Genomic DNA, 10,937 nt, shown 5'->3' with positions numbered 1-10,937 from the left:
GTTATTCCGATTGCTTTCTACGGTTTAAAAAGTGTATTTGTAAATATAAGCAGAGATGTATGCCATGCCCGAATCAATTCCTGCCTCTCTCATCTTATCTCACTCTACTCCCCTCCACGCACTCTCCTGCCTCTCCCCTCTCATCTCACTCTACTCCCCTCCACGCACTCTCCTGCCTCTCCCCTCTCATCTCACTCCACTCCCCTCCACGCACTCTCCTGCCTCTCCCCTCTCATCTCACTCTACTCCCCTCCACGCACTCTCCTGCCTCTCCCCTCTCATCTCACTCCACTCCCCTCCACGCACTCTCCTGCCTCTCCCCTCCCATCTCACTCCACTCCCCTCCACGCACTCTCCTGCCTCTCCCTCTCATCCCACTCCACTCCCCTCCACGCACTCTCCTACCTTTCCCCTCTCATCTCACTCCACTCCCCTCCACGCACTCTCCTGCCTCTCCCTCTCATCCCACTCCACTCCCCTCCACGCACTCTCATACCTCTCCCCTCTCATCTCACTCTACTCCCCTCCACGCACTCTCCTGCCTCTCCCTCTCATCTCACTCTACTCCCCTCCACGCACTCTCCTACCTCTCCCCTCTCATCTCACTCTACTCCCCTCCACGCACTCTCCTGCCTGTCCCCTCTCATCTCACTCGACTCCCCTCCACACACTCTCCTACCTCTCCTCTCTCATCTCACTCTACTCCCTTCCACGCACTCTCCTGCCTCTCCCTCTCATCCCACTCCACTCCCCTCCACGCACTCTCATACCTCTCCCCTCTCATCTCACTCTACTCCCCTCCACGCACTCTCCTGCCTCTCCCTCTCATCTCACTCTACTCCCCTCCACGCACTCTCCTACCTCTCCCCTCTCATCTCACTCTACTCCCCTCCACGCACTCTCCTGCCTCTCCTCTCTCGTCTCACTCTACTCCCCTCCACGCACTCTCCTGCCTCTCCCCTCTCATCTCACTCTACTCCCCTTCACGCACTCTCCTACCTCTCCCCTCTCATCTCAATCTACTCCCCTCCACGCACTCTCCTGCCTCTCATCTCACTCCACTCCCCTCCACACACTCTCCTACCTCTCCCCTCTCATCTCACTCCACTCCCCTCCACACACTCCCCTACCTCTCCCCTCTCATCTAACTCTACTCCCCTCCACGCACTCTCCTGCCTCTCATCTCCACTCCCCTCCACACACTCTCCTACCTCTCCCCTCTCATCTCACTCCACTCCCCTCCACACACTCCCCTACCTCTCCCCTCTCATCTAACTCTACTCCCCTCCACGCACTCTCCTGCCTCTCATCTCACTCCACTCCCCTCCACGCACTCTCCTACCTCTCCCCTCTCATCTCACTCCACTCCCCTCCACGCACTCTCCTACCTCTCCCCTCTCATCTCACTCCACTCCCCTCCACGCATTCTCCTACCTCTCCTACCTCTCATCTCACTCCACTCCCCTCCACGCACTCTCCTACCTCTCCTCTCTCATCACACTCCACTCCCCTCCACACACTCCCCTACCTCTCCCCTCTCATCTCACTCTACTCCCCTCCACGCACTCTCCTGCCTCTCATCTCACTCCACTCCCCTCCACACACTCTCCTACCTCTCCCCTCCCATCTAACTCTACTCCCCTCCACGCACTCTCCTGCCTCTCATCTCACTCCACTCCCCTCCACACACTCTCCTACCTCTCCCCTCCCATCTAACTCTACTCCCCTCCACGCACTCTCCTGCCTCTCATCTCACTCCACTCCCCTCCACGCACTCTCCTACCTCTCCTACCTCTCATCTCACTCCACTCCCCTCCACGCACTCTCCTACCTCTCCCCTCTCATCTCACTCTACTCCCCTCCACGCACTCTCCTACCCCTCCCCTTTCATCTCACTCTACTCCCCTTCACGCACTCTCATACCTCTCCCCTCTCATCTCACTCCACTCCCCTCCACACACTCCCCTACCTCTCCCCTCTCATCTCACTCTACTCCCCTCCACGCACTCTCATACCTCTCCCCTCTCATCTCACTCCACTCCCCTCCACACACTCCCCTACCTCTCCCCTCTCATCTCACTCTACTCCCCTCCACACACTCTCCTACCTCTCCCCTCTCATCTCACTCCACTCCCCTCCACACACTCCCCTACCTCTCCCCTCTCATCTCACCACTACTCCCCTCCACGCACTCTCCTACCTCTCCTCTCTCATCTCACTCTACTCCCCTCCACGCACTCTCCTACCTCTCCCCTCTCATCTTACTCTACTCCCCTCCACGCACTCTCCTACCTCTCCCCTCCCATCTAACTCTACTCCCCTCCACGCACTTCTCCTACCTCTCATCTCACTCCACTCCCCTCCACGCACTCTCCTACCTCTCCCCTCTCATCTCACTCTACTCCCCTCCACGCACTCCCCTACCTTTCCCCCCTCATCTCACTCTACTGCCCTCCACACGCTCTCCTGCCTCTTCCTCTCATCTCACTCCACTCCCCTCCACACACTCCCCTACCTCTCCCCTCTCATCTCACTCTACTCCCCTCCACACACTCTCCTACCTCTCCCCTCTCATCTCACTCCACTCCCCTCCACACACTCCCCTACCTCTCCCCTCTCATCTCACCACTACTCCCCTCCACGCACTCTCCTACCTCTCCTCTCTCATCTCACTCTACTCCCCTCCACGCACTCTCCTACCTCTCCCCTCTCATCTTACTCTACTCCCCTCCACGCACTCTCCTACCTCTCCCCTCCCATCTAACTCTACTCCCCTCCACGCACTCTCCTACCTCTCATCTCACTCCACTCCCCTCCACGCACTCTCCTACCTCTCCCCTCTCATCTCACTCTACTCCCCTCCACGCACTCCCCTACCTTTCCCCCCTCATCTCACTCTACTGCCCTCCACACGCTCTCCTGCCTCTTCCTCTCATCTCACTCTACTCCCCTCCACGCACTCTCCTACCTCTCCTTCTCATCTCACTCGACTCCCCTCCACAGCTAACCACAAACCCTTGTTGTGAAAGTCCTCCCACCTGAAGATGGTTGCTTGTGTGGCGATCGAAACGTCGTGATCTATTATTAGTTTTCTACCTACGTAACTTCACCGACAGAACCAAAGAGTGTGGATTCCTGCAGTCACGAAAGCTTCAAATCAAGATTCCTCAGTCAACCTCTACTCAGTCAAAATTAACGAGCCCACTGTTTCTGTACGGCGTCCTGCGATCTGCACGGACGATCGACAAATGCACATTGTATCAGGTCTTTTGATTGGGATTAGGAGCTGAATCAAAAGTTTGCCCCCAACCGCGCTCACGTCCGGCGTTATTTTCCGAGATTAGCGGCAGCGGCGACATTTCTGAGAATTGTGCCAGTTTCCACTGCGCTTGCCAAACTCTCTCTCTCTCTACTATTGTTGTTTTTGCTCGTGTACAACTTTGTACCGCATTCGACGAATTTGTAAGATCCTCAGGAAAGTAAGACGCAGATCCCAACCCACCGGGCTTCTGCTCGTGTCCGGTCTCAAGATCCGCGGTCACGCACGGCCCATTCGCCGTTCCTTGTCGAAGTTCGCGGTTCTGACTCCACCGACCGACCCCGACTAACGCTGCTGCCGCCGCTTCGCTAAACGCACGTTTAGATAAAAAAAATAAAAGACAGAACCATCCCCCCCCCCCCCCCGTTGTCGCCCTTCGCAAGAGGAGGTAATTTTGTCCAAATTTGTTGAGTTTTTAAATGTTCAACAAATGTACTCGTTTGCGAATTTGCACAGCGGCACTGCCAACGGGATGTGAAACTACTGCGGGCTTTTTTGTTTGTTTAATCCGAGAAACAGCGCCTTCATGTCAGCCTCACCAACGTGGTTTAGGCATTGCATAGGAGTGCTTATTTCCCCTTAATGATGGTGGTGTGTCAGCCGTTGGCTGGGACATGAACCATTGACTCAGAGTTACACGTATCCACGTGATTGGACATAGCGCTTGGTTGTCAAAACGTCTTGACCCAGATTTGTATCGCTCGTCCCATAACCGCATGTCTTTATTGTTCTCAGAACTTGAGTGTGCGTTCAACGCGTGGTCAACACTTTTTGCGAATCTTACACGGTATTTCGCAGGACAGTTCCAACATTGCGGGTGTTGTACTCATGGTGAAAAAAAACATCATCATGGTTGCGTTATAGTGACCTATAACCATGTTGATGTTTGTTTTTTATCCTGCTGGCGATGATGATGTTTATTATATTAGCAGTAATGGCGATTAATCAATCAACATTCTTTAAGTGCCGTCAATTCATCTATATAAGAATTCATATAAGAATTAACGATGATTTAACGATGTGAATATCAGGGCCGTCCCTAGGGTATGGCGAATAGGAGGTGACCGCCTCGGGCCCCGGGGTCACGGTGCGAGATGTAATACTGCCTCTTTAGTATGGACGGCCGTACACACTAACACCAAGTCATACAGACTATGGGGGGGAAGTGCTGTTCGCTTCATCTCCCCGGTGTCGCTCTGTACACGCAGGAGCAGGTACTCATTTAAGGCTGAGTAAACCTAGGGGGAGACCGATCACCGGTGTAGACATAACTCGTCACTGATGTTGGTGCTGGCCGGTATCTTACTCCGTCGGCCGGGTCACGAGTTCGGTGTGATCACCACTACACCACCGCTTCATCGACACAAAGGCAGAAATCCCCCGTATAGCCTTTGACAGACTGTTGGGTCAAGTGCTGTTCGCAACCGCAGGGAAGGCACACGGGAGGGTGGGTGGCCAACACCACGCCCGATCCCCTTTGTATCCCCAGTGCTGATGTTTTACACACCGTACCATGTACACATTTAAGGCTGAGTCGACCTAGGGGATGAGGCTCAGGACCGATTTTCATTCTTATTCGTTGCTGTTATTATAATTGATCGTGAGCGGGAATGGTCGCCGGGTTCGCAGCGCAGCGCAGCGCGCCTAACCACTGCGCCACCGCTCCCCATCACGCGTGCCCCGCACGTACGACAAACGTGTCATGTGCACACACACACGTGTACATCCACGCACAGACTTCGATATCAGTAAGGCGTGCTTTTAATAACGTCACGTGGACAGAGGGAGAGTTCGCTCTGTCATCGTATACCGATGTGCACTTTGTACCACAGTCCACACTTAATAGGCGACAGTCACGAAAAAAACCCAACAGAGATTATACGGGGGGCACGGGGGGGGGGAGATATTTAAACGGGAAACCATAATTCACAAAACAAATGTGCATGCCACATCACTCCATATGACTGTACCACGCGCATCCACGCACGTACGCATGTGCACACACAAAATATAAATTATACACCGAGAAATATCTCGAAAGGTACAAATGGTCCTGCCGTATGCGGCAGTGCGTTTGCGGTCAGGGCGTGTTGGGGTTAAATCGCGACGTTGTTCATTGACCTCATTGTCAACGCGTTGTCCGAATTTCCGAATGCACGCAGTCTCGCACGCGCCCAAGGCGGAACGATCCACACAGCACTCCGTACAAAACTAGTGAGAGGAGATTGTGACTTTGTTGTCTGTTTGTAAAAATATTGCAGTCATCTAAAGAATATATCAGCATATTTTTGTGTTTTCATCTGGAAGATACAACTACAGTACACACACACACCACATTGCATCCTCAAAACCGATACGTGTCATCATTTTTTTTTCGTTTTAAATATCCAGCTCATGACATTGGCTCCCTTATAAAATAAAATCGCCCGGCTGAGAATGGACCATATTCTCCAGAATATTAAGACGCTCCGGAAATTAAGACGCACCCGAAAAGAGGTCTCTCTCTCTCGCACACACCATATACACAGCTGCCGGATTATAAGACACTCCTCCAAAATGCGACTTTAAAATACACGTCTGGGGAGAGAGGAGGGGGTGGTGGGGTTAGGGGAAGCGCATCTTATCCAGAGAATATGCCAATCTCTTGTATTTCACTGAAATTTCACTGCGCTCGTAACAGGGGGCCTTCTCAGGCATGCTCAACACCCAGGCAAATGCAATCAGATCTTTTGTGATGTCTCCCCCCCGCCGCCCGCATACTTTTACCACATTCATTCTCAGTGGCCCTTCAGGACAGCATGTAAGGGGTGACATTGTAATTCAAATAAATACATTCCAGCCATTCCACTTGTTCCCACCAGCTGATTGAAGGTCTCTCTCCACACGCGGGAGCGTTGTTGTTATTTGCCATACTTCACCGCGCTGGTCATCAATGCGGGTTGGCGAAGGCTGAGAGCATACGGGGCACATAAGTACAGTACAACAATGTGGGTGGAGGGAGGGGTAGAGAGGGGTGGGGGGGTGGTTCCGACACTGTTGTTAAGACGTGGCCGGGAATCGAACTCCACTTTTGTGGCTTCATCACAGCAGCGCGCTCACCACTGCACCACCACCCCTGTCATTGCAATTAGCAGTTCTGTTTAGCTAAACGCCATCATCAATACAACATTTATTTTTACTGAGTGATGGCATGTACGCTTGCTATTATTCCGTTTCAATCGTATGGCCAAATTAGACCCTCGAGGTGATAAAGAGAACATTTTCGACTTGCGCGCGCGCGTGTGAATACGTTCGGGATTGTGTGATGTGTGTAACGCGAGCCGTGTGAATACGTTGGTGTACATGCGTCATGCACGTGTCGGTACAGGTATGTAGGTGCGCTGTTGTCAACGTGTGTGCCATGTGTGTTATTAAGTATAGATGTAGACTATATATCTGCGTGTGTGTGAGTGTCTTTGTAATCTCATTCAACCCATGGCACCCGCGTCTGTTCCGTGACCTGCCAGCGAGTTTTCGACACTTCGCGTGGCCTCAAAGTGCACCTAGCCTGGTACAAGCGCGGTTGTTATCTGCGTGTGTGCACGTGCGTGCGCTTTTAAAGTTGTGTGCACGTGTGTAACTACATGTACTTGTGTGTACGCATGTAGCAAATCCACTCGTGTATACTCGTCTGTATAGCTACATGTACAATACTTGTGTTCACGTGTGAAAAGTATATGTACTCGTGTGCACACGTGCAATGTGATCGCTTGCAGTTCCGTCCTGTACATGTTAAGCGTGCGGATATGTGCAAGTTTACATAAGCGCGTGCAAGTGTGAGTGTGTGCGCGTGTGTGTGTCTTGCAGCGCAAAGGCCAACAACCAGTACCGGATTATCCTAGTAGCAAAAGTAGCTACATATGTAGTAGTAGTAGCTACACATGTAGTAGTAGTAGCTACACATGTAGTAGTAGTAGCTACGGGCCTCGCACTTTCAAGGGCCCCGCGCTAAATGCTTTCAAGCTATCAATTCCGGTTCAGTGATTCTGCACTTGCTCTATTACTATAGTACTATACCGCCTTCAACTGTTATGAACGACCGGGTGTTTAAGGTTAGCGATTTGTCGTATTATCTGGCTGTATAGCAAATGAAAAAATACAATTACTTTACTATGCAAGTAAAAAAATGTGTGTTTTAATATTTACGTGTTTGTTTTATTTCGGGCCCCTTTATAACATGTGCTACAGACCCCGCACTAGCTTAACCCGGCACTGCCAACAACACGTGTAACAGGGATACTCCTGCCTGGGCCGGATTAATATTTACAAGGGGATCAAGGGCTGTTTCAGTTTGCGGAGGGGTTGGGGTGGTGGTGGTGGTGGTGGGGTTTGGGGGGGGAGCTCTTGTCCAGGTAGACCTCACCGAACGCAGGGGTTGCGTTCCTCAACAAATGCCGCGTTGGGCAAGGTTTTACTGTTTAGTCAATTCCTTGGCGCCACGGTGGCGAGATGTTACCTACCTCGCCTGGTATACAGGAGGTCGTGGGTTCGATCCTGACGCCTGCTGTATATTTGGAGTTTACCTATCTCTCTCTCCCCGTGGTGGCGTGGATTTTTCTCCAGATTTAGAATCAATATCACACGCTTCTGAAACAAGAGCGACATAGTTTAGTGGGCCTTACCTGGTAAAATAAAATAAAAAGTTTAAATAGTTTCGTTTCCTACCCTTGACTGTTTCACCACCACCTATGATGTCAAACACTCAATTGCTATCCACCTTGGTTATTTCTGTTCTGAAACATTTTTTTACACGATACGCGAATTGTGTGTAAAGTTAAATCAGAGTTAAAACTTTCGCAACGCTATTTTAATCGCGGCCCATCACCAAACGGTCGTAATGCTGCCAGTGGTGCCACGGTTTTAATGAGCAAGCTACCTGAAGGAGTTTTCATGGTGATGTTTTTGCATTTAAGCTGGTATAAAGCGGCTTATATATTTCAGAGGAGAAGTCCCCGCATAATTCAGGGCCACTGGCCTCTGCAGGCCCTAAGGCCCCTGTCTTAAACAGGCCCTGCTCCCCAATCCATGAGCCCAAGGGGCAAAACGTTTCACTCGTCGGTACCCACCCGATGTAGCGTAACTTTAGCGGTTCCAATTGCCTTACGTGACCAGTGGGAGCGAATTGCGCGATAACCACTTGAAATTCGTGGAGTTATCAAGTACTTAAACGACTGTTACGACTCAAGTTGTGCTACATTAGGCGGTATACCGACTTCAGACCTTGGCCCATGGACTACCCGACCCATCACACGCGCGGAAGAAGAAGGAGTGTGTGTGTGTGCTCCTGCGCCCAGGGTTTAATTTGTCACGATATATTTTCTGGAGCTCAGCCTATGGACAGGCCCTGGCTGAGCACGAAGCGCTCTTGGCTCACGCCCATCACAAGTGGAAGGGGTACTCCTCCAGGTAGCTCCGTATGCGTTTGGGCAGCCTGATGGAGCCGGGCAGCCGCTGCCTGGCCCTGTGCATCGCTGTCCTGCATTGGTGCTGAAGACTCGGCGGCGCCACGTAGCACGGCTTGCACAGCCGTAGCGGCAGCGGCTCCTCCACCTCCGCTCCCTCCTCCCAGAGACACCTCGACAGGTGCCAGCCATTTTCCTCCTTCTGTTGGCGCTGATGGTGATTCTGCTGGAGCTGCTGCTGCTGCTGATGATGATCATGATGATCATGGTGATTCTGCTGATGTTGCTGCTGCTGCTGCCTCTCCTCACTCAAATCCTGCTGCTGCTGCTGCAGGTGACGCTGCTGCTGTTGCTGCTGCTTGCAGCCGACGTAGAACTGCACGAGCTTGACGACGTCGTCGAAGTGCACGAGGTGGGGCTTGACGAAGCGCACCGAGTCGAGGCTGAAGGCGCCGCCGCGGTGCTCGATGCGCACGTTCGTGGGCCCGCGGCTCGTCTGCACGGACAGCGTGAGCAGGAAGTCCGGGTGCGCGCTGTCCCGCACCAGGAACGTGCCCTCGGCCGCCGACATCAGCTGCTGCCGGGCCTGCGTGGCCGTCAGGCTGCCCCAATACCAGCCTGGTGGAGAGGGGGGAGGTGGACGATAAAATAAACCTTTGTTTTGAGGGTTTCATTGCAGCCGCTGTGACCCCCACCCACCTCCCCTACTGACCACAGGTGATGCTCCGCAGCCTATAGCGCCTGTGTTTTTCTTCATCTTGGTTCTTTCGGTAAAGTCACGTAGAAGGGAAATAATAAAAATTAAACATAATAAAATAATTCTCACGACGTTTCGGCTACAACGCAAGCAGCCTGAGGACGGCTGCTTGCGTTGGGGCCGAAATGTCGTGAGAATTATTTTATTATGTTTTATTTTTATCATTTTATTATTTCCCTTCTACGTGACGGCTGCTTGCGTTGTGGCCGAAACGTCGTGAGAATTATTTTATTATGTTTTATTTTTGTTATTTTATTATTTCCTTTCTACGTGACTTTACCGAAAGAACCAAGAAGATGAATCCCTGCAGTAACGAAAGCTTTAAATCGAAATTTCACCTGTGTTTTTTTGTTCGTATGCGTGGCCGTCGTGCGTTCCAGCACTGTGTAGGCTAAAGCAGCCTGCTTGGCTTCCGAGATCTGGCACATCGAGGAGTCTGTGTGTTTTTTATAATAAGAGCCGAGTCGATGGTTCGATTCCAGCTACAGTGTCTTCATAATAATATTGAGAATGTTTATTAACGTATCATTGCGTATGATGTCATCATGGGTAGGAGTAGGGTAATCTTAAGATGTGACAGTGTCTTAGCCAAGCAAAACCCTTCCCCAGTATGCAAATGATAAACCCAACAAACCACTATAACGTATTAAAGTAATCCCCAATTGTAAGTCAGCCACTCCACTCCCGTCTCTGCGCTCTACAGATGGGACATTGCCCGAAACATTTACATCGCGGTGGCTAGGATATGTTAACTGTTATACAGGAGGTCGTGGGTTCGATCCCGACCCTGACGCCCGCTGTATATTTGTAATCGTTGCTAAAATCATTCATTGCGTCCCTCCACGCATCTCGTGATTACGGTCATCCTCGCAGCAGCAGAAGCGGCTTTTGGCTGCTAACTATCGAACAAAGACGCCGGTCACCGCTTTTAGATGCGCTTCTGCGGCCGTCTGGAACGCTCTTCCTTTCAATATTATGAAGAAGCCACTGGAGCTATGCACTTTAAAATCATCATCTAGATTGAAAACCCATTGCTTTAGAACTGCTTTTGTGTTTAGTTTGTTGTCCTTCCCCCACCTCCGATTAGTATGGTTGGCTGCGTACGATGCGACATAACATACATCTCAACTCCCTCCAGACTGACTCCGTGAAGAGGCACTGAATGTCAACAGTTTCTCTAACCTGGTGACATAAACGACACGGTTATGAAAGTACTCCCCTCCCGACACCCATATTACCCAATAATAATAACAGTGATGATGCTGTTGTTTTACCCAGGCACCCACCACGCTGGGATTTTTTGGCCAACTTCCATGAATGAACGTTTCACATGCGGGAGGAAAACCGGAGCGAGGGCAAAGTGTGGGGTAACAATCGGAGCTCTGCACACAACCACTTTGATGCTCTCCTGCCTTGTCCC

General features: G+C 51.5%; 1 protein-coding gene across 2 annotated transcripts in view; it reads right to left on the bottom strand.

Moving 5' to 3' along the window:
• Positions 1 to 5,014: 5,014 nt before the first annotated feature.
• LOC133349402 (suppressor of cytokine signaling 2-like) overlaps positions 5,015 to 10,937 on the bottom strand; it is a 20,680-nt gene continuing 14,757 nt past the window's right edge. For both annotated transcript variants that reach the window (XM_061562793.1, XM_061562795.1), the window contains exon 3: positions 5,015 to 9,378. In XM_061562793.1, the coding sequence (XP_061418777.1) occupies positions 8,738 to 9,378 (641 nt within the window). In that variant the 3' untranslated portion in view covers positions 5,015 to 8,737. The remainder of the gene's footprint in view (positions 9,379 to 10,937) is intronic.

The sequence above is a fragment of the Lethenteron reissneri genome, chromosome 30 (genome assembly GCF_015708825.2).
Source record: "Lethenteron reissneri isolate LAM-NWPU_2019-01 chromosome 30, ASM1570882v1, whole genome shotgun sequence".
Taxonomy (NCBI): domain Eukaryota; kingdom Metazoa; phylum Chordata; class Hyperoartia; order Petromyzontiformes; family Petromyzontidae; genus Lethenteron; species Lethenteron reissneri.
This window is presented reverse-complemented; position numbering and strand designations above follow the sequence as displayed.